The sequence below is a fragment of the Phyllopteryx taeniolatus genome, chromosome 6 (assembly GCF_024500385.1).
Source record: "Phyllopteryx taeniolatus isolate TA_2022b chromosome 6, UOR_Ptae_1.2, whole genome shotgun sequence".
Taxonomy (NCBI): domain Eukaryota; kingdom Metazoa; phylum Chordata; class Actinopteri; order Syngnathiformes; family Syngnathidae; genus Phyllopteryx; species Phyllopteryx taeniolatus.
The window spans coordinates 16763065-16788003 of NC_084507.1; the positions used below are offsets into that span (position 1 = coordinate 16763065).

The 24939-nt window shown below is 42.1% G+C and overlaps 1 protein-coding gene across 9 annotated transcripts in view; it reads right to left on the minus strand.

Moving 5' to 3' along the window:
• ddr1 (discoidin domain receptor tyrosine kinase 1) overlaps nt 1-24939 on the minus strand; it is an 82636-nt gene that overhangs the window by 23401 nt on the left and 34296 nt on the right. For 5 of the 9 annotated variants that reach the window (XM_061776881.1, XM_061776882.1, XM_061776880.1 and 2 more), the window contains exons 3-8: nt 22024-22129; nt 17780-17855; nt 16236-16388; nt 11865-12012; nt 6014-6116; nt 3391-3577 (exon numbers count right to left, since the gene is read on the minus strand). In XM_061776881.1, the coding sequence (XP_061632865.1) occupies nt 3391-3577; nt 6014-6116; nt 11865-12012; nt 16236-16388; nt 17780-17855; nt 22024-22129 (773 nt within the window). Of the gene's footprint in view, nt 1-3390; nt 3578-6013; nt 6117-11864; nt 12013-13142; nt 13441-16235; nt 16389-17779; nt 17856-20426; nt 20572-22023; nt 22130-24939 lie in introns of those variants that run through there. The other 4 variants (XM_061776883.1, XM_061776879.1, XM_061776886.1 and 1 more) reach the window with 4 other exon arrangements.

Consider the following 24939-nt stretch of genomic DNA (forward strand, 5'->3'; position numbering starts at 1 on the left):
CATTAATTCACACATACCTCTATGTTATTCTATTTTTTTTATTCTACCCCATGTTTTGACAGTCTTCTACATCCACATTTTACATCCGATTCAAATCGTTCCAATGTCAATATGTTCTAAAAATTCACACCACGTTTGGCATTTCTCATCTCATTCCAAAAAAAAACAAAAAATCACAATTCCATATTTTGTACCAAATAATTACCGATTCATTTCCAATAACACATTTAACCAAAATACATTGACATTGTTCCCATTCAAAATGTTCAGCTCATTCAATTCACCATGGGAACAATTTTCAACAATCCAAAAATTCCACATATTTTTCCACATTTTCAAACAACAAAATTCCCATATTAGGACATTCTACATTCTACCCTCCTCCGTCAACTCAGTCTTAGCGGTTTCAAACCAATTCCAACTACAATATATTTTCCACATTCCAAAAACTCCCACAGACCAAATATGTCACAACTTTCCCCAAATGTTTCCACATTTTTAACCAACAAAATTCCCGTATTAACAAATATTCTACATTATTTCCACCAGCTTCATCATTTCTCAATTTATTCAAGCCATTCCAACCATATTTTTCACATTCCAGAAATTCCCCCATCATTTTCAAATTTTTTTCTCCAACAAAATTCCCGTATTCAGACATATTCTACATTATTCCATCCTCCAACATTTGTCGACCCACTCAAACATTCCAATGACAAAATAATTTCCGCAATCCCAAAATTTCCACACACCAAAAAAATTCCACTTTTTCATCAACAAAATTCCCATCTTTGGACACCGTCTACAGATTATACCCTCCTCCTTCAACATTTCTTCACCGATTCAAACCATTCCAACTTCAAAATGTTAAAATCATTCAAGCCATTATATTTAGTATTCCCATTCAAAAAAAATTCACAAAATTTCAAAAGACCCAAATTCTGAATTTTTACATATTCACCCCCAGTTTTCGCATTTTTTTGACCAATTCAAACGATTCAAATTTAAAACTGTTCACCTCATTTCATATCATTCACCATCATTCAATATCATTCCATGTTTCCATATGATTTCATTCAGCATTTCGACATTCACACGCATATTTCTCCAGAAATTACATAGTTCAGTTGACAAGGTGTTATTCGATGGCTTGGTGATGAAGTGCTTCCTCCTCGACTGAAAATAAAGTCAAATCTTCATGGTTAGTAGTCACTACAGAGGTCTGAAAAAAATAAAATAAAAAAAAAAATCCCTAAAAGTTGGTATTCATTCATTGCAACACCCTAGTTACGCCCTCAGTCGTCATGGTAATGAAAGGCATACTCTGATTGATTGAACCTCCCCTCCAAAAGTGCTGTGATTCTTTACTCTTTGTGTATATATGATGGAAGAATGCCTGAGACGGGTTTTTCCGAGTTATGAGCCATCGTTCGGCCGCATTTTTTGATTTGACTTGCGAGCAAAAATCTGAGATGTGCACGCTGTATGGTGGCAGTGAACTCAACTCACTTCACAACAAGCAGTAATTTGGCATATCGTGAACAATTCTTAAAAAAGCGAGGCTTCAATCTGTCCATTACCAGTCCCAGTTGAAGTTTACTGTTAAACTAAACAAATCAAAGAGAATTACGCATTGTGGATTTAAAACAACCACGTACCTTTGCCTTAATAAAATCAGTTTAGCTTAATGCTAATATACTATGCAAACGCCATAGACAGGCTAATGATTAGCAAAGGTGTCACTGTGTTATAACCCTTTAAGAAAAGGATATTTGAACACAAGGAAAGAAGCAACAGATAAGGACAGACAATATAACAATACTCACAGGTATATATTCTTTATCCACTGTGAAAAATCACGAATATTACTGCTGCTTAGTAAGTCAGTTGTGAAACTCTTTTTCATAGGTGGCCAAGGCGAGCACACCAGTAGGAGCTGCACAATGTCCAATGAACTGAGGCAAAATATGTGGCAAAAACTGTTTAATTATTTATATTCTAGTTAATTATGTCATTACTGCACATTTTTATTAAAGGTGCCTTATTTTACCATACCAACTTTTTCTAGTATTTGGGATGTAATATTGGCTCTACTGCTCCTCAGTAAACGTGAAATATGAATTACACAGGCTCTAAGCAGATATCCGTGTTTTGTTTGTGAATACATTAAATATGTTTGAAGATAACTGCTGAATTGTTGAGATATAGATTAAGCATCTTTTTCACCGTTAGAAATTTCCTGATTTTGTGGGCGGGGCCAAAACACAGCCCCATGACATCACGGTGCTTGGGTGTATACTTTCTAGGGCGAGTTCCCTCCCTCACTATATAAGGACAAAGTGACGTCATTTCGTTTGGCTATGCTGCTCAGTTGTGAGTTAGCTGTGCTTAGTTTCCATAACAAGGCCCATTTACCACTGCAGCATGGAGTTAGCAAGCTAACGATGGCTACACCCTGAAAATGCGTCTTTGCTGGATGCCTCGATTTCCAGAACAGCTCAGTGACGTTTTTTTAAGCTCCCAAAAAAATGAGGAAATAAAAAAGTGATGGCTTGACTTTTTAAAGACACACGTAGATGGAGAGCTGAACATCAACACTACCTCCCAACTCTGCAGTCCGCATTTTATACATCTATCCATCCATCCATTTTCTTTACCGCTTATCCTCACTAGGGTTGCGGGCTGCTGGATCCTATCCCAGCTATCTGCGGGCGGGAGGCGGGGTACACCCTAAACCGGTCGCCAGACAATCGCAGGGCACCTAGAAACAAACCATCATTCGCACTCACATTCACACCTAGGAGCAATTTAGAGTCTTCAATCAACCTACCACGCATGTTTTTGGTATGCGGGAGGAAACCGGAGTGCCCGGAGAAAACCCACGCAGGCACAGGGAGAACATACAAGCTCCACACAGGTGGGGCCGGGATTTGAACCCCGGTCCCCAGAACTGTGAGGCAGATGTGCTAACCAGCCGTTCACCGTGCCGGCTGCGCATTTTATGGGTAAGTTGACTTGTGTGCTTGTTTTTATGATTATAGTCCACAATAACCATTCAATTTTGAAGTTGAGCCTCCTTACGTGATTTTACATTGTATAAGCCCCCTTTTGGCACATCCATTTGACACACCCACAGCGTCTGGGAGCTGAGACGTGGCCCTTATTATTCAAGTTTTGAAACCTGATTTTATATATTTAGCAATTTGTTCTTTTATTCATTTAAATTTAGTAGGCTTGTTAACATTCCTCTTCTGTGTGGTGTGTCGAATTTACATGCCATTTGTGTGGGCCTGCTGAGTGCCACGTTTGACTGAATACGGTCGAACGTAAAATGAAAATACATAAACACAACATAAACACATAAAAACAGCCTGCCCTCGCTTTGCTTACCTGCATGACCTGGAGGATGCGAGGCTTCTCGAAGTGGAACTCTATGTCCACGCTGGCCTTTCCAAGAACGTCTCTGTTCCAGCCCAGGTAGTCGTAGCCGGGCCATACCCTCAACTCCTTGCTCTCCATGAAGTCGTCTCCTCCCAGGACGCCGTCACACAGCTGACCCAGGCCGCCGAACTGCACCCTGCATGACAGTGCAATTACTAGGAGTAGGAGGCTCAAAGTACAATCGGGAAATTCATAGATTTGGTAGATTTATTTGAGTTTGTCAGGGTGCATTTTATTTATTCATTTTTTAAATATATTTTTTAACTTCCGTAGTTCGAAGTATATCCCCGCTGACTTGCACTTCTTCCTCTAACAACATGGCTGCGAACAGAGAGGAGCTAGTTTACAAAAGGACATTCAGTGTTGCCAACTTAGTGATTTGGCCACTCTACGACAATTTAAAAAAAAAAAAAAATAAAAAAAAGGGACTTAGAGATGTAATAACATAACTGTAGTCATTTTGACATTGTTTTCTGTACCAGTGGAAGGAAATTTATAAGTTCAATTTACCCACTGCAAAAGCTTTGATTTAGCAACATTTTGATAACTTTTGACCCAACATATGTGCAACCAAGCCACAAATATTTTGCAGACGACAACTTGTCTCACCTGTACAACTCTCCAAGAGAAAAGTGCGTGAGAGAGCTGGAGTGGGTAAAGAGATACTCTTCAACAACTAACATATGGACAAGCCGAGCCTTGCAGTTTGACAGCTCATTTTATTATGTTAAATTTTGGAATATTTAAAACGTTAAATTATAAGGATCATGTTTACATACATGTTTTGACAAATGGGCCATTTTTCCTGGAAGAAGCACTTATTTCCATATCATCTGTAAAGAAAAAAATACGTACATTGGTACATTGACTTAACTTGACCTGGAGTTTTACTCGTTCTGCGGCCAAGCTCGTGACTCAATTTACTCGTTTCAATTAGATATAGACCATTGAAACAATTGAAATGCCAAAAGTCGATTACACCCGCCCCCAAAAAATACCACCTTTTTTTGTTGTGTTTTTAAACATAGAAAAATTGCACTCTATTATGTAATAAAACAGGAGAATGTAAAGAAATATAAACAAAGTTGAATTACTATATGTTGGAATCACTGATGGTGTAGTGGTACACTCGCCTGACTTTGGTGCAGGCAGCGTGGGTTCAGTTCCCACTCAGTGACGGTGTGAATGTGAGTGCGAATGGTTGTCTGTGTCTATATGTGCCCTGCGACTGACTGGCGACCAGTTCAGGGTGTAGTCCGCCTTTCGCCCAAAGTCAGCTGGGATAGGCTCCAGCGTCCCGCGACCCCAACCAGGATAAGCGGTGTTGAAAATGGATGGATGGATGGATATTATATGTTGGGATAAGCCGAGTCATAACAACAATTGTAGTGTTGAATGTGTGCATTTAAGGGGTGTGGCCTAGTGAATGACATCAGGCGTTATGGCCCGCTGTAGCTGCTTGCAAGTGTTCTCATTTTGTATTTCTGTGTTTGATTGTAGCGAACGCGAAAAACTCGTTATTTGGGGAACTTGTAAGTCAAGGTACCACTGTATTTCTATTTTTTTTATGTAGAAGTTGATGCTGTCAAAAAATGTTTGAGGGCTTGTTTGGTATCAGAAGAGGTGCAGGTGAATAAAGGGATGGAAATTAAAGTCACTGATGTTGTAGTGGTACACTCGCCTGACTTTGGTGTGGGCAGCGCGGGTTCAGTTCCCACTCAGTGACAGTGTGAATGTGAATGGTTGTCCATGTCTATATGTGCCCTGTAACTGTCTGCCGACCAGTTCAGGGTGTAGTCAGCCTTTTGCCCGAAGTCAGCTGGGATAGGCTCCAGCGCCCCGCGACCCTAACCAGGATAAGCGGTGTTAAAAATGGATGGGATGGAAATTATTATTATTTTGTTTTTATTTGATTTGTCGCTTAATTGGAATAAAATTATTTGACTACTAAAAGAATCATTAGTTGCAGCCCTAACGAGGAGAAATGCAGCAAATTTGAGAAGGGGAAAGAAAACTTCATTGTCATTAGGTTGTTTTTTTTAAAGCTAAAATGGGGGAGGGAAACGAGTAAAATTACAATTCAGATTTTCGTGAGAAAGAAAAAAAAATAAAAAAAAATAAAAAATAAATGAAATTAGGCTTTTTGGGGGGGAAGAAAATGTTATTTTATTATTTTAAGGCCATATCGCCAAGGCGTGTGTACACGTTTATACACAAACACAGCAAGGTCAAACTGACTCTCCTGTCTCCCATTAACATACATCTGTGCAAGAATACGTCTGGATCGCATCAAAATGTGTTAGCTTACTCATAAGCAAAACATTTCGGGCCCATTAACCGCACGGCCTGAGCGAGTGTGACCCTGCCACGAATCCTGGTGCAGCACGTCTAGCGGCATGCCAAAACGTTATTGCCAGGAAACGCGCCTCGAAATCCCTGAGCAACTACAACAACACTGCGGGTCCCCTTTCCACAAGGAAAGAGCTGGCCGCGATCCCGATCTTCCATCTTTAGGAAACACTTGCTTCTAATAGCTGAAACTTTAGTGTGGAGTTGAAGACGTGGTACTTACCCTTGCTCTGTGCTGCCATCGTAGGTGGAGTCGTTCAGGTAGACTGGCAAGCCTGACAGATTCATGACGTGACCCACTGGAGCCGTGTAAGCCTTCAATCCATCTAAGAGAACGCGGGACAGAAGTGGGCATGATTGTAGAAATGCCGACCATTCATCACAGGAGCACACGCTGCATGTTCGGCTCGAACTGACCAGACGTTCACTTGCAATCAGCGAGGCGGGGAAATGCTTGTTCTGGTTTGAAACTAGTCAAACAAACCAAAGGTTCTGTTACTCGGGTCCACGCACCCTTAACGGATGAGCTAATCAGGCTACGCGGGCATCAACAGCACTCTGGTACACATAATAAATGATTCCTGGCAAAATATTTTACACATTCAAGAGCAGTTTTCAGTGCGCTAAATCATAACATGCATGAACACTGCTGTACTGTATTTGTCAATGTACCTTCATTCTCAGTCGACCAATCAACAAAGTACCGCACCACTACTGTTGGTACCAAGGATGCCAACAAGTGGTACGGTACAGGCATATTTTTTTTTTGTACCTCTTAAAACCGTTCATAAGCTGTGGCAGTAATTTTGCATGAGGGACAGGGAGGGCAGTGCCCCACCACATCCAGCAAATGTCATTGCGATGAAAATTATACACTATTATGGTATATTGATTCAATTGTAAAATACATACAGGTGCATCTCAATACATCAGAATTTCTGAAACTTAAAAAATATATATTTCAGTCATTCAATTCTAAAAGTGAAACTCATTACAAGCTGCAGATTCACGACCATAAGGCGCACGTAAAAGTCTTACATTTTCTCCAAAATGGACGGGCCGCCTTATAATGCGGATGTGTGCACCGAGTTCCAACATCTATAAATGTTGTATGAGGAACGCTCCGCTTGACTTTTTTTTTTTTTTTTTTTTGACTGCTTGACTGACTGGGAGCATTTCCTGCAGACACTTATACAGAGGAAAAGCGGACGTGGCTGAGGACAGCATGCGGACGTGAAGGGGGAACGGTGCGTGAAGGAGGACGCTAAAGCCACACCCCCAGTAGGTATATAGCGCCGGGGTGTGCATTGTGCAAAACAACATCGGTTTGGCTAAGGATCCCCGAAAATGGCACCTACGAAGAGACGCGCTTACGAAGCACAGTTTAAACTCCAAGCTATTAGTTACACGGAGGAACATGGGAATCGAGCAGCCGCAAGAGAATTCAAGATCAAAGAATAAGCAGGAAAACGAGCTTCGCCAAGTCAAGAAGACAACGCTGAGTTTCCGCGGAAAAAAAAAAGAAAAACAAGACGAGGTGGCCGGAGTTGGAAGACCAACTCGAGCAATGGATTAATGAGCAAAGAACAGCCGGGAGAAGCATCTCAAGTCACCATTTGACTGAGTGCAATAACTCTGCCATGTGCAGCAAGTGAGGAAGCTTGCCATCATTCCGGGAGGCTTGACTAAGGAACTGCAACCGCTGGACATCCGTGTAAACAGGGCGTTCAAAGTGAAGTTGTGAGCGGCATGCAAGCGATGGATGACAGATGGCGAACACAGTTTTACTAAGACTAAGAGGCAGCGCCGGGCGAGTTACGCCACAATTTGTGAATGGATTGTGGATGCTTGGGCTAACGTGTCTGCTTGCCATATGTTCGAGCTTTTGTAAAAGCCGGCATCATTTCTGAGGAGCCACACGGCAACGAGACTGACTCGAACCTGGCGTGTTTGATTGAGAACTTGCCCAGCTGTTCATTTCGGATACAGAAGATCAGGCCTTTGATGGATTTGTGGATGAGGATTGATAACAAAAATAATGTGAGTACATTGTTAAATACTTGTTTAATAATTGTTAAATAATAAAGTACAACCGAACTCAGTTTTGCTCCCGCTGCCTTTTTAAAAACATTGTTTTAGCGTGCATGCATGCTACCATATATTTTAACCTAGCGTACGTTTTACCATGCCTGTGCCCAATAATACGGTGTGCCTTATGTATGCGTTAAATACAGAAATAGACCCCGTAACTGAGACTGCGCCTTTTAATGCGGTGTGCCTTATGGTCGTGAAAATACGGTATTTGTTTATTTATTTTTTGGGGCAGCCACCTGCTTTTCTATTTTCTTCTGTTTTTCTGACAAATTTTTTTTCCACCTGTTTTTCCTGATCTTTTTTTTTTTTTTTCTGTTTTGCTGAAAAAAAATGTTTCCACCTGATTTTTTTCTGAGTTATCGGGACACATCGAACTCACGTGAGAACCTGCGAACTGCAAATGACTCTTTGCGGACTCACTAATGGCGGATTACTGCTGGGCCGGGATTGTGGTACATACGCCGGCGAAGCCGATTCAGATTCCAATTCAGTCTAATAATAACTAATAACAATACCATCTATGTGACTCAAAGACAGGAGTATCTCCCAGTGTCTTAAACCCATATAAAAATAAAACTTGATCAAACTAAATAAGCCGGTCATGTTGCTTACTACGGAGTCCACAAAGAGTCACTTGCGGTTCGCAGGTTCTCACGTGAGTTCGATGTGTCCCGATAACTCAGAAAAAAATAGTCAGAAAAACAGGTGGAAAAAAAATTGTCAGAAAAACAGAAAAAAATTCAAAAAAACAGAGCCCTCAAAAAAATTACTCAAAGTTTTTTTTTTTTTTTTTTTTTTTTAATAAATCCAAATGAATGCAATACACTTCCGTAGGGAAACAACCCCGAAAACACTAATTGGCAATTTATGCCTGCTTATTCAAGATTTTATGGGGTTTGAAAAAAATTACCCCCCAATGCAATTAAAATGGGTGTCAATTATCAGCGGAGGTCCTACCCATGCCCTATCCCCCACTAATAGCAGGGATCCACTGTATATTGATTCACTACATGCAGAGTGAAATATTTAACTAATTAATTTTATTTTTTATAATTCTGATGATTACAGCTCATAAAAAAACCAACAAACAAAAACAAAAAAAACAAAAAACAAAAATCAAGTAATTTCTAATATTGAAATTCAGGAGAAATTGGACTTAAGAGTATTTTCATATACGTTTCACTTTTTGAATTGAACTACTAACAAATTATTATTATGCTTAATATTTTTATTTACTGAGATCCAATTGTTTATATAAACCTGTCTCAAAATGCTTATGGTGCCATTTTGTAGTAAATTCCTCAATGTACAGTATTTCTGCAGTATCTCCCTGTCCTTTCTCTGTTGTGTGTGGCAGCCTTCTGCCCAAATAGTTGTTTTACTGGCCTTTGTACCTTACATATTCTGCCAAGTAACAAGCGGCTACTCAATAAATAAATCATGTTGATGTGCCTTGTAACTGGAAAATATACATAATTTCAGTTTTCAAGTTTTGTCTGCGTAGCAAGAGAAAGTACAGAAATGCCTCTGCAACTTTAGTCATACGCCACTGCATTCCATAACAAACCCACTCAAACTGTGCTGATTGGTGCAAAAGCGGCCATATTAAGACTATAATAAACCTTATCTCCAACTCCAGACAATCAGACCTGACCCTAAACAAACCCACTCAAAGTGCAATGACTGGTGCAAAAGTGGCCATATATGCCTAATCTCCAGACAATCAGAACCGACGCCAATAAGCCACTCTCCCAGCACACAAGAACAGGACAGCGCTGATCTTGAGGCGGTGAGTGATGAACGAGGGATGTGGGACGTGACTGCAGAAGAGGTGAGCACTCATAAATACAGTGAGTGCTTGGGGGTTTTGCAGAGAGCAATGCTATTTATCAGAGGGCAGACACTCAAGCTGGCAAGCAGCGTCCTGCCTGTAAATTGGATGCAATCTCTCAAAGCGATGCATGGGACAGATGGAAAAACACACACACTTGGAATCATTATTATTGACTAAATCATTTTTCACCCACTGCAAAAGGACGCATACCCAAAATGTGTAGGACATTCGAACTGCCCATGAGCCTACTTGACACCTAAAGTCCGGTATGTTTGGCTTGTGCGAGTGCTCTGTTGTGTACTTAAGAGTGATAAACCTCCTCTCCTCTGTATGTCTGTATAGATTCTCAGTCATGCAGGTCATGGTAATCTGCAAAAACTGAATTGAGGCAACTGGACTCTTATTTGTTGATTTATTTTTATTTTTTCACACCAGGATTTGGGGATCCTCTGCCATTCCTCCTTGCAGATCCTCTCCAGTTCTGTCAGGTTGGATGGTGAACATTGGTGGAAAGTAATTTTCAGGTCTCTCCAGAGATGCTCAATTGGGTTTAAGTCAGGGATCTGGCTGGGCCATTCAAAATCAGTCACGGAGTAGTTCTGAAGCCACTCCTTTGTTATTTTAGTTGTGTGCTTAAGGACATTGTCTTGTTGGAAGGTGAACCTTCAGCCCAGTCTGAGGTCCTGAGCACTCTGGAGAAGGTTTTCGTCCCGGATATCCCTGTAGTTGGCCGCATTCATCTTTCCTTCGATTGCAACCAGTCGCCCTATCCCTGCGGCTGAAAAACACCCCCACAGCATGATGCTGGCACCACCATGCTTCACTGTTGGGACTGTATTGGACAGGTGATGAGCAGTGCCTGGTTGTCTCCACACATACCACTTAGAATTAAGGCTCTTCTCCCCCGATTGCTCAGTTTGGCCGGACGGCCAGCTGTAGGAAGGGTTCTGGTTGTCCCAAACGTCTTCCATTTAAGGATTATGGAGGCCACTGTGCTCATAGGAACCTTAAGTGCAGCAGAAATATTTTTGTAACCTTGCCCAGATGTGTGCCTTGCCACAATTCTGTCTCTGAGCTCTTCAGGCAATTCCTTTGACCTCATGATTGTCATTTGCTCTGACATTGACTGTGAGCTGTAAGGTCTTATATAGACAGGTGTGTGGCTTTCCTAATCAAGTCCAATCAGTATAATCAAACACAGCTGGACTCCAATGAAGGTGTAGAACCATCTCAAGGATGATCAGAAGAAATGGACAGCAGCACCCGAATTAGATATACGAGTGTCACAGCAAAGGGTCTGAATACTCATGGCTGTGTGATATTTCAGTTTTTCTTTTTGAATAAATCTGCAAAAATTTCAACGATTCCGTTTTTTTCCGTCAATACGGGGTGCTGTTGGTACATTAATGAGGAAAAAATTAAAAATGATTTTAGCAAATGGCTGCAATAAAACGAGTGAAAATTTTAAGGGTGACTGAATACTTTCCGTACCCATTGTAAATGAACAGTCATCTTTATAATGTTGGACTTTTGATGGAACATTCAACTATCTGGTTTGTCATATGAAGATGAAGATGAATATTGTCTAAATTGTGCGCATTTGTCATTAGGTCAACATCATGGTTAATACCAATGTAACTGCAATGTACAGTGGTCCCAGATGTGCCTCGAAATACGGGTGACGCGACTTAGGAGCCGTCCAGACCTCTTTCAAACCAGCAGTCCTCTCAGTCGAGAATTTGAACATTGATATTATCAAAGGAATAAATGTTCCTTCTTTTTGAGATGCAAATGCACTGCTGACACTGGACCCACAGAGGCTGCCCTCCTGCGTTTCTATAAGAGATGATTGGTCTCGCTAATGTCAAGATCACTGCACTCCATAAACAACATTGCTGAGGTTGTTTCTAAGGATTTGGCCCTTGGGGTGAACCAGCGTTTGTGGGTGATGACTAATACCATCACTCCTCTGGCCAGTTACTTTTGATAACCACCACATTGCACAATGGAAATAAACAGAACAACTTCAAGTAATTCAGTCAAAAAAGAAGTCCACGGCACATCTTGGGAAGGAATAACAATTAACTCAGCCTTCACCACGTGAAAGGTAAGATTTGTCAAGTCAGGTCACATGACATCCACTTACCAGTCCACACACAGCCGTACAGTTCCACTCGAAGGCAGACGCTCATGACCCTGTCGGCCAGCGGGTAGAAGCGCACCATGCGGGCTACTATGGGGGGGCCCAGGTCCTTCAAAACAACATCGTAGGTGTTCTCGTTCCCGGACACCACCTTGGAGGAACAAGCACAAATATTCACTCACTCCACGACATCGCTCGGCAATCTGTTTTTGCTGTGTTTTAAATCATTCATTCAACTCTGGAATCATTCTTTACTTCTTAATCACGATATAGGGACTTTTATATAGGGGACTATATCGTTTATTCATCAGTTAACAAAAGTGGTTTTGGAGCACCACGCAGGTCGTCACTGCTGTCGCATAATTACAACGTACCGGATCAATGTCAGTTGGTGGACCTTCCGTAATATATAATGAACAAATACAGTACTGTAAATACCAGGACCTGTCAAAAAGTAAAGAGCTCAATTCAATTTAAGCTACTAATAATTGATTTTTTTTCCCCCTGAAATTTGTAAGGTTTGTATTTTAAAATACATTTTGTTTAAGACTGTCAGGAGAGCGATCCTGCTGGGCACTCCCTCGTTCTTCTGGAGAACTTCAATGACAGTAAGCCCTGGAAGGTTGGGATTGGGAAGAAGCCGTAAGGTAGTCGCTGCCCGTTATGGCCGCAATCCCCAAACCCGTTGGTGGACCCTCTAACACACGCTGTTTGGTCCCTTGTACGACTGGTGTCAGAGTTTGGTCCACATTGTTAGCAGTAAGTTGCATTCGTTTCCAGTGAGTGTTGGACTCCGCCAAGGCTGTCCTTTGTCACCAATTCTGTTCAGAATTTTTATGGACAGAATTTCTAGGCTCAGCCAAGGTGTTAAAGGGTTCCGGTTTGGTGACCTCAGTATTACATCTCTGCTTTTTGCAGATGATGTGGTTCTGATGGCTTCGTCAAGCCATGATCTCCAACTCTCGCTGGAGCAATTCGTAGCAGAGTGTGAAGGGGTTGGGACGAGAATAAGCACCTCAAATCTGAGACCATGGTTCTCAGTCGGAAAAGGGTGGAGTGCCCTCCCCGGGTCAGGAATGAGTTCCTGCCCCAAGTGGAGGAGTTCAAGTATCTCAAGCTCTTGTTCACGAGTTTGGGAAGAATGGAGCGGGAGCTCGACAGGCGGATCGGTGCAGCATCTACAGTGATTTGGACTTTGTATCTGTCTGTCATGGTGAAGAAGGAGCTGAGCCGAAAGGCTAAACTCTCGATTTACCTGTCGATCTATGTTCCTACCCTCACCTATGGTCACGAGCTGTGGGTCGTGACTGAAAGAACAAGATCGCGGATACAGGCGGCCGAAATAAGTTTCCTATGCAGGGTGTCCAGGCTCTCCCTTAGAGATGGGGTGAGAAGCTCAGTCATCCGGGAGGCGCTCAGAGTCCAGCCACTGCTCCTCCTCATAGAGCGTAGCCAGATGAGGTGGCTCAGGCATCTGATTAGGATGCCTCCTGGACGCCTCCCTGGTTAGGTTTTCCGGGCACGTCCCACCGGGAAGAGGCCTAGGGGACGACCCAGGACACGCTGGAGAGACTATGTCTCCCGGCTGGCATACGGGACGCCTCGGGAACCCCCTGGAAGAGCTGGACGAAGTGGCCGCTCCCTGTTTAAGCTGCTTCCCCCGCGACCTGACCTCGGAAAAGCGGAAGAGAATGAATCAATGAATGATTAAAAATAATTACAAAGCACTTTATGTCCATCTGTGTTGTGATGGTAGCAACTTCACTGGCTGCCCATTTACACACTGCATCTCACACACAAGATACTCCTTTTCACATTGAAAGCCATCAATAACATCACCCTTCAATATCTCACCAACCTCCTCCACATTAACAGACCACTCTTAGGTCATCCTCCTCTGTTCAACCTCCCGCTCGTCGAACACCACGGTGTCACGAGCCTTCAGTCGCTCAGCCCCCACCTCACACAAGGAACTTGGACTCTCTCGGCATCACATTCAAACCATTACTCAAAACCATCCATCCATCCTTCTGTACCGCTTATCCTCATTAAGGTCGCAGGCGTGCTGGAGCCTATCCCAGACATTTCTTTTACATTTACTGTAACTATTTTAATCTTGTATTGATTCTTGTTTTAAAGACTGCTTTGCTGTATTTTGTTCATTTTGTGTTTCTTAATTTTTATATTGTTCCTTTAACCCTTTGAGGAGACCTTGAGTGACATGAAAGGTGTCGTTAAAAAAGCATTATGTGTTGCTCTACTTACATTAAAGACATTTTCACCACAACTCATGAATTTATCACATTCAAAGAATCAGAAAATACCCGAGAAAGTGGAAATCCTTTTTGTTTTGCCGCAATGCATCATGGGAGATATTGCTTTTCCAGTGCTCATCATCGGCTTTTCACTACTTTTCAAGATGCTGAGGTGGATTTTTTCGCCTGTGGTTCCGAGTCGGAGGTCACCCGGGAGAACACTGGCTTCCGTTGGGCAGGAATGAATGAAGACTTTGAGACACTTGCCGTTTGGGCTAATTCGATTTATTGAACAAGCCTTAGTGTCATAACAGCTGCTTACATAGCCAGAACAACGAAAAAGCCCCCGAAAACCCCTGGATCTCAGTTTATCAAGGTTTAATTCTCTGGGTGTGGAATTAGCCCCTCCCTGGGTGCACCCAAGACATGTTACTGTCTGGGCGGAGAAGGAAAACCCTAATAAACTTACAAATGGTTGAAGGAAGTCCTTTGATGTAGCACTACAAAGAAAAGATGGTTGGCTTGAATACAGATCTCCAAACATTTGGCCCTCTCAAAGGAACTCTAACTTCGGCACTATTGAAATATACTACAATGCACTGTGGAATACATTGAAGGCATTATACACTGAAGGCTATAAAGTACACTCACTACACATTCGAAAAAAAGCACAAAATGGCAAACTCACTATATAGGGCAGTAGATACCAGAAGTGGGAGACTCGAGGCAAATGACTTGACTCAAGTCAGACTTGAGTGACCAATTTTAGAACTTGAGACTTGCTTGGCACTAAAACGTATATGAAAGATGACTTGAACTACACGACTTGACGAGTCCCTGTTTACATTTGAAAATCTGCACTTAAGCTCGTATGCCTTTTGTTTGGGGGGGGGAACACACCAAAAACTATTTTAGGGTGTCTTGCACGGCATAAACCTGAGAACCACCACTATACCATGAGACGGAGTGTCGCCGCAACATAAAGCACATATCACGGATGGAGATCCAAAGATAATTGCATTTTGATTCAAGGATTACATTTTTGATCAAATTGGGAAAAAGAGAGAATGCAACATACAAGGTTTGCTACTCAAAGGTAAAGGGACACAACAAATACGACACTAAACGTTATCTGTCACTATAAAACCTACAAACGCAGGTAAGCTACTGTATGTTAACGTCACAATTTAGCTCACTAATAGCTGGTCAAACATTAACTAAGCTTCATGTCAGACATGCATTGACATAAGACCAAGACGGAGACTGAAACTTGAAACTATACCATTAAAAACTGCAATTATCAATGCGTGAAGCATAGACATGTATACATACATGCCACTTGCAATGGGTTGACTCGTATACTGTATATTGTGTTGTGACTGAGCAAAATTTATGACTTGACTTACGACTTGGTTAAACTCACTTGCTTGGTATTATTGGGGATTATTATTATTGATTTTCGCCACAGTAACTTGGGACTAATTTGAGACTTACCTTTGTCTTGCCCATACCTATATGTACCATGCTCCCACCTTTGCTATATACTAGTGGATAGGGAGTGATTCCGAACACAGCCTTAGTCTCCCGGCCACCCAAGTCTTGGACTTACTATTCAGGCCGTGTCATGTTCTTAATCGTAGAAAAGCTCAAATGAAATGGCTTGAACGTACCAACTGATTTCAGAGTGAAGCGACCCCAGTGAGGATAAGCGGTAAAGGAAATGGATGGATAGATGGGGGTCGGGCAATATTTTGCAGTTACTGCATTTGAGCAAAGATTGACACTGGTGTGCTATCTTTAGACTTATCTGAGGCAGATGAAGAATAATACCGTCCTCTTTAAAACATTGTTGCTGTGAGGTCCAATTCCCACTGTCGAGCACACAAGCTCAGTCCAGAGTTGATCACTAAAGAAAACATTGGACAGGGAGCCAACAATGGCTGCTTTCTGCACAGGTGTGTCTTTGTATTAAGCTGAAAAAGCCCCACTGGGCTCTTTTGTTACAGCTTGGCATGGCTCCACTTACAAAGTCATACAAGATGAATTATATATAAACGACAGGAATATGAAGTCCTGCCAACACTAACACTTAATGAACACGCTTCAATTCTATCCTTACTTCCTGGCCCCAGCGGTCCTTCCAGGTGATCCATTTCACGCCATCACGAGAGTAGCGAAGGCGATAACTACGGACAAACTCCTGGCCGTGCCCGTCGGCATGGCGACCCTGGGTGCCCACCAGGGCCAAGAAATGCAGTTTGCGCAGGTCCACCTGGAGGAAAATGGGAATCAGTCAGTTTATCTTAAAGATGGAGTAGGAACAGACGGCGTTCCGACCATGCTTGAATTAGTGGAACCTTTGTAAACATTTGAAAGTGTGTCATCTTGATTATTATTAACGATTCATTGACTGAATCAGACAGTCTTGAAGTATACTGTAGGTATAGCAAAGGGTATAAAAAGGTAGTCATTTTATGTATTTAGCTCATTAAATAGTTGGTTAATTCATTTATTTAATTGCAAAAATAAAACATTCGTAAAAAAAAAAAAAAAAAATGACAGATGTAAAATGTATTAATTTATTTTAGAATAAAATTAATTTTTGTGTTCTCCACATATCCACGATTTGCTACTCGCAAATTCATGTATTCGCACTTATCCCGCATTATTTGCATAACAATTCACCCCTTTGCTGTTGTTGTGCTCAGGCCAAAGGCATATCTAATATAAAAGTAGCGCTTTGCCATACGCATCTAGGGGCATCTATAGGCAGTTGTAAAGCTATATAGGGGTAGGGGGACATCAATTACTCGGCGGTTTTCACTATTCGTGGCAGGGCTCAGTCTCTATCCTCCAGGAATAGTGTGGGAATATTGTAATGCAATTAAAAATGAGAATAGATTGTTATTATGTTTTTAACGCATTTTTGCATCCACATTTAACTATTTTTCCTCAACTATGAATGGCCTGGGTCCGCTGTCTGTTTTGAAAATAATTATGGCCCACAAATGTTTACAGATCCCTACTATATGGTTGATATAACAAGTTTACACAGCCTTGTTTTTATGATATAAAAAATGTGATCAAGAGAAACAATTTCATAACCTTTTCAACCATTGTGACTTCTAATCTGTACAACTCAATTGGAAAAAAAAGGAAATCTTTTAGTAGTAAAAATAATGTTGTACAAGTGTGCACAGCCTCTTACAACTGGCGATGTGGCTGTGTTCGGAATTAACCAATCCCATTCAAACTTGTTAAATGGGAGTCAGAACACAACATGCAACTGATTAACCCCAAATAAAGTTCAGATGTTCTAGAAGGATTTTCCTGACATTGTCTGCTTACTTTAAATTAAAAAAGTGCCTCTGATGGTGTCACATTTTACAGCACAAGCCGTAGTCCGCAGGCAACCCGGCATTTGAACAGTGAGTATGTAGAACTTTTATACCCACTGTAGATGCTCAGAGAGCTGAAGTAATACTGTACATGGTTCAAAAGTTTGTGGTGTGTATTTTTCCAGAAAACTGTGGTCACATTGTACGACTTGAGGAGTGTTGGAGTCTAAAAGTTTGACTGTATTCCAACATAACATTGCTTGTGCAGACGAGGAGTAGGCGAATGAGATTATAAATCAAAGTGAGCTGGCCGCGTGCCGCTAACCTGAAGGTATTCTGATCCATCGGGGAAGACGGCGCCTTTGGGGCACCAAGCTCCGTCCCCTTCTCCGGTGCTCAACCTGAAGACGGACACGGGTCTCATTTACATCAGGTGACAAATGATGGCCAACTAGCAAAAGGACAGTATGTAATAAATAAACAATTAACTCGACTGTTCCCACAACAGTGCCTGCAGCATGCACAGGTTAAACCGAGAGCTTGGTACAAAACAAACCAGTGCATAATGGCTTCCGCAGCGAGAAGCCGCCCACATACAAACAGACAACGCTGTCTGCAACCACTCTTAAGAGGGGAAAATGTACAGAACACATGCACATCTGAAGGAGAGGAAACGAAGGGAGCTGGACTCTGTGTTACAGCAGCTCCTCTTGGGCCACCACCACACACACACACACACACACACACACAAATTAACAGCATAAATTTCCTCCTAGGACGCCCAGCGCGTTGCTCAGACCACCTAAAAACCAATCATTAAATTGATGGCGTCATGCAGACAGTGATGCTGCTCCCCTCAGAGGGTGAGCTCATGCAGCAGGAAACAGCCAGATGATTTCACACACATTAGAGGCCCGTGATGGGAAGATGAGCAGGGCTGGGCGTCAACTGCTCGCCAGCTAATTGCATTAATGCATTATATTGCTTCTAGGGGTGGGAATTGCAGAACTTAAAGACAATATCACGCTATAGCAATGGAGCAATAATAATATTGGAAAGCTACAAAATTGACTGCCCCCCCCCCCCCTCCCAATTTTCCCATAAAGATATTAGAGGTGCAACAATTAATTGACTAATCGACAACTAATCGATTATCAAATTAATCGACAATTATTTTGAAAATTGATTACTTATTTAGAGCCATTAACAGCTCTGAAGAGTAAATATTCTCTGATTTCTTTATTCCGCTATGAAAGCAGACTGATTATCTTTGTGTTTAATCAAAATAAGAGCTTTTCAAACATCTGCTTTGACTTTGGAAAACAATGATCAACATTTTTGCCTATTTTCTAACATATTACGGACCTAATCAGTAACTGGATCTTAACCAGTTTATGTTTTTGCATTTTCTACATTGTCAATTTGAAATAATGACCACATTTTTTCATAAAGGGCTAGAAATATATTTTTGATATGATAGCTGGGATAGGCTCCAGCAGGCCTGCGACCCTAGTGAGGAGAAGCGGCTCAGAAAATGGATGGATGGATGGATAAATCTTACTGATTAATTGAAAAAGATAATTGACACATTAATTGATTATTTAAACAACTGTTAGTTACAGCCATAAAAATATATCCATCCATCCATTATCTGAGCCTCTTATCCTCACAAGTGTCACGGGAGTGCTGGAGCCTATCCCAGCTATCATCGGGCAGGAGGCGGGGTACACCCTGAATTGATTGCCAGCCAATCGCAGGGCACATATAAACAAACAACCATTCACACCTACGGGCAATTTAGAGTCTTCAATTAACCTACCATGCATGTTTTTGGGATGTGGGAGGAAACCGGAGTGCCCGGAGAAAACCCACGCATGCACGGGGAGAACATGCAAACTCCACACAGGCGGGGCCGGGGATTGAACCCCGGTCCTCAGAACTGTGAGGCAGACGCCCTAACCAGTCGTCCACCGTGCCGCCCATAAAAATATAGTCTGATAAAAAGCCAAATAACATTTCTGTCAGGAGGAAGCTGCTAATCAAAACATATAGTCTGTGTCCAATTAAAAAAAAAAAGCATGTAGGTCCAACTTTTGAGTTTGAAACAGAAAAAATTACAAATTACTAAAATATAATATGAATATAATTACATATATTAGAACAATATATAAAATAAGTTATACTGTAAAAATAATGATAACACATTCAAACCTACTGTACAAAAAGTTAATAAATTGTCATATTCAATTCCAATGAAAATTTATCAGGAAAATTCAACTTTTTGGACAGTGCCGAGCAGCACGGTGGCACAATGGGTGGCACATCTGCCTCTCAGTCAGGAGATCTGGGTTCGTATTGCCATTGCCAGTTCAGGTTTTACCCTGGTTCTCGCCCAAAGTCAGAGATAAAGGGCGTTCACTCTACATCCATACGATATAGCTTGTACCTCCTGTCACTATTGTACGATTCCCATTTTCTGGAAGCTTTAATGCTGCAATACAGCAATCGTCCGTGTATACATCCTTTCCCTCCCCTTTGTTCTCAAATCTTGCTTTCAAATTATTTCTCCCATGTTTTTAGCGCCATCTCTCCTTGCTTGTTTACTTTGCCGCCCGTCCAGCGCTCTGTCCGTCTTGGCGTTTCCCCTGTGTCTCCTAGAGCGCGCCGCAGCTAATAATCATTTCCACATGGTTGGACTCTCTGCCAAATGGGCGCACGCCCACACAAACTCGACGTATCGCTCCTGCACATGGTTATTAGAGCGCGTTGCGGGGCCTAACCTGCTCTCACAGCCTTTGCTGCCAGACAGATAAGTAGGTAATGTGATTACAAACACACACACTGTCATCTTCTGTCAGAATAAGCCTCAAACAAATTGCTTTAGGATGGAGGGGTGGGGGGGTCCATACATGATCTTCCATTGCAACGCGTTGTTTGAAATAAAACATTTGAGAGATGTTGAGCAGACTTGCCTATTACTGAATGGAAGAACTTGATGCCTCTTATTTTGCATGTTTCGCCTCACTGCTGCAGTTCTACACAGCGGTCATCGAATCAGTCCTGTGTTCTTCCATCACAGTCTGGTTTGGTGCTGCTACAAAAAAGGACAAACTCCGACTGCATCGGACAATCAAAACTGCTGAAAGGATTGTCGGTACCCCCCTACCCACCCTTGAGGACTTGCACGCTGCCAGAACTAAGACGAGAGCGTGCAAAATCCTCTCGAACCCTCCACATCCCGGCCACCAGCTCTTCCAGCTCCTTCCCTCAGGTAGGCGCTACCGATCAATGCCAACTACAACTAGCAGACATTCCAACAGCTTCTTCCCTCTTGCGATCAACTTCTTAAACACCTAACCTACAATTCCATTACAACATGCTGGCAATCTTTTGACTTGAGTTAAAAAAAATAAAAATAAAAAAATGTACCGGCATTACCAGATAACTATTAACCCTTTATTGCTCAGTGACTGTATTCTTGTCAATGTCTTTATGTCTCAAAGTGTTCTCTGTCAATTGACTGTCTGCTGTCGTACTAGAGCGGCTCCAACTGGACATACTTGGCAAATAAAGATTATTCTGATTCTGACTTAGCAGAAATAAACAACATTGAGTGTCATCATCCTGTACGCACACTGTTATTGAAATGGGTGCATTGTATTCTTGTTGTCGTTCTTCTTGGTGGTGCAACAGTAACTAAATATACATGGCCAAAGTAAGTCTACAAAATGTTTCATTACAAAATAATAATTACATAAATTAATTAATGTTTCATTACATAAAAATACATTTTTTTTCCTTATTTCTTCAGTTGCTTTTCATTCTTGCACCCTTTGCTGAAAACTACTTTTCTGCTTCCTTCCCTTTCCTGCCTTCCAACTCCTTGAACTTTTACCCTGGCATCTTTTCTTTTCTTTTTTTCTCTCTCTTTCTTTCTCTTTCCTTCCTTCCCTCCCTCCTTCCTTCCTTAAGCTGCTTTTTAATTATTTCTTTTTAAATATTTGCATAAACCTACTTGTCTGTCTTTACCTCTTTCTTTCCTGCCTTCTTCCACCTCAGATGTTTTCCTGGAATTGTTTCTATACCTGACCTCCTTCCGTGCTGTCCTCTTTCCTTCCCTTCTTCCCTCTTTTTATTCACGCATTCTTACATCCTTCCTTCCAACACACCTGTTTTTCATTCACATTTTTCTATGTCGCTCAAACCTGCTTTTCTGTCTTCCTTCTACCTCAGACTTTTTTCTTCTTTCAGTCCTTCCCTGCTACCTTCCTTTCCGCTTTGCCTCCTTAGTTCCTCCTTCCTTCCCTCGTACCCACTTTTTATTTTGTATCCTTCATTCCTTTGCTTAAAACTACTTTTCTGCCTTGCTTCGGTTCGGGGCTAGGCTAATACTGCTTCAGAATCCACTTGCATTGTTCTTGAGTGAAATTATTTGCCATTATTCATGGTAGTACCTGGAAATAATTAATAGATCTAAAAAGTGTATACCAACTTTTGACCCACGCTTTAACATAGATGAAGCAGTTAACGGCTGTGAAAATAATTGACTGACTGGTTCAACTCACTGACCTTGCATGTTTGGCCTCGGTGGAGTCTGACCAGGCACTGGAGGCGGTGATGTCAGAGTCTTGGATGCTGCCATCCTCCATCCCCAGGGCAAAACGACACTGAGCTGCTGGAGATAGAGAGACAGGAAGGGGATGGAGAGATAAAAAGAAAAGGGAGAGAAGACCCATGAGCCACATTGCTATCGCCATAGAGCTTAAGTGCGCAAGAAAGTGAATGTCGCCATTCCTTCCATCAGCCAGCATCATTGGTCACGGAGCATTGGCTTGTTATGTCATTGTTGGGAATACGTCCGGACTTTGGTGTTGCATAACAAGAGAATTCCAAACTAGCAATAAATTTGCTTGTAATTTCCCCGTTTTGCTCGTATCTGTCTTGAAGGGAAAAACATTTTTCCCCGTCAAACATACTCATATTACTTCCCTTATTTCTGTCATCAATTACTTAAAAACTCAGCAAGTTAAAACCACACCCGAAGTATTTGTTGGCCCACAATTTATTTTTAAGGGTGGGTGGCAGCCTGATCAATTACCAATTGGTCTTATTGTGTTTAACATATTAAGTTGAAGAATGGCTTGCGACCAATTCCGCGTGTACCCCGCCTCTCGCCCGAAGTTAGCTGGGATAGGCTTCAGCACGCCCGCGACCCTTGTGAGGATAGAGCGGTACAGAAAATGGATGGATGGATGTCAAAGTTGCCCTTGAATCCTTTGATTTTTCTTTATGCAGCACTTGAAGGAAAAGGTTTGGACACCCCTACTTTAGATGCTCATTGAACTGCAATTTGGCTACATGCGAGGGCATTACAGGAAGTAAATATACTGTAAAAACCCATTTAAAATTTTTTTTCAAAACAATATAGCGGTGCGACTGAACTGCCATATAAAAATCAAGCATTCTTATCTTTGTCAAGGCAGCTTAAGTTTTGAATCTCATTCACGTGTACCTAATCAAATGTCTTTTGAGTGTCTTTTCAACGCAAATACGAACAAAATATTCATAAATTAGACCAGTGCTTCCCAACCTTTATTGAATCAAGGCACACATGTTAAATGAGTAAAAAATCTCACGGCACACTGCCAAATAAAAATGTCATGAAAAGCGTATACAGATGTTAATTGCCATCTACTGGAAGAGCATTTAATTATTGTGCCTGTCGCTATACATTGGTAGCATACATTATTTTTCAGAAATTAAATAATTTGTATAATTTCCCGTGGTACACCTGAAGATTTCTCATGGCACACCAATGTGGTTGGGAATCACTGGATTAGACCTCGGGGAAGGAAGGTGACTTGTCCCATCCATGACAACACCCTTCACATTCCACCTTTTGTGCGACGCAGCTCCTGTTACACTGAGCCCTGACGGTGGGGGATTTGCAGCACAGGGAACAAAAGGAGTGACAAAAAACAGGGCGCTGGTGGTAGGAAGACAAACTAGCACTCTCGGGTGTCTGGGACAACTCCGTTCCGGCGGCAGACATTATCAAACGATCCAGATAGCGTGGGATTACACAGACGAGCAGGCTGTCTGCTCCGAGGGGAGGGTCGTGTGGCGATAAAGTAGAGAAGGGTACTTACAGGAGAGGAAGGGAGAGCAGGAGGGGGCGCTGTCATTGAGTCACCACATAGGAATTTGGGGCCGAGTGGCAAACGTTAAAAAGCTTATAGGGTGGAGCACACGCACATGCTTGATCCACACCCATTAAACAGGTGCCCACGACATTAAATCAACCTCATCACACTGCCACTCAACGGTTTCAACTTTCCTCTACACATTTTACACATTCCCCTTCATTCATGTGAAGACCCTCAATTGCTTTATTTATATTGTCGTTATTAGGGTCAGGGCTAACCCTAACCCTAAAAGCAATTTAGTAGGCATGTTTATCATGAGTAGACCAGTACAACATTTTCAAGAACCCATGCCTGAAAAAACAGGAAGTCTGATATTTTGGTTTGAAGCTGCCTTTTTGAGGTCTTCTCCCCAGGGGTCTTCAGAGATGAACTCGTCCAAGAAAGTTTGTCAGATTGTTACAAAATTTGAACCACAACTCTATGGAACTTGGTAGGGATGTCCATCATGAGAAGACTCCAGAACTCATGCCAGAAAAGGAACAAGGCCGCAGGTGAGCTGGAGTCTATCCCGGCTGAGTTTAGAGGAGGGTACACCAGTACGCCAGCTAATCGCAGCACACAGACAACCCACCATTCACACGCACACCTACGGGCATGTTTGACAATGTAGTGGCTTCAACAAACCTAAAATGCATGTGTTGGGAATCTAGGAGGGAGTCGGAGTACCAGGTGAAAACCTAAGCAAACACCGGCAGAACATGCTAACGGCACACAGCAAGGCGGGGCAGAGATTCAAACCCAAACCACAGAACTCTGAGGCCAATAGGCTAACCACTAGCTCACTGTGCTCCCTCTGCATAGAGAATCAAGGAAATGTCTAATGTCTATCACTACTGTCAAAAAAAAAGTCTCAAAAACAGAAACACTCCAACATCTTGTAGAACGTCTCCTAAGAAGGGTGGAAGCAATTATAATAAACTCCAAATTCACTTACAGTTTCCTGTAGTGGCCATGTGTCCTAATATTACATAGTACACTGTACTTCTCAAAAGCATTGCGCCACAAACAAGCCGCATAATGAATTTATTGAAACTATTGTTGCCATTTCCGATATGAACACAAAAGCCCTGTTTAAGATTTAGTCAGATATTACACCCAGCGGTCCCGTTATACCTGGTTGCCCCCTCACCAAGCCTCCCTACGCCCACCCTCCTCCCTGATACTTTGACTGACACTTCATAATGTGGCTGTGCATTAGCAGTCCTGAGGAGCGGGGTGGGAACGATTTCACTCTCCTGTTACACTCGACTGGCTGGCAGACAGGGAGAGAACACACTGC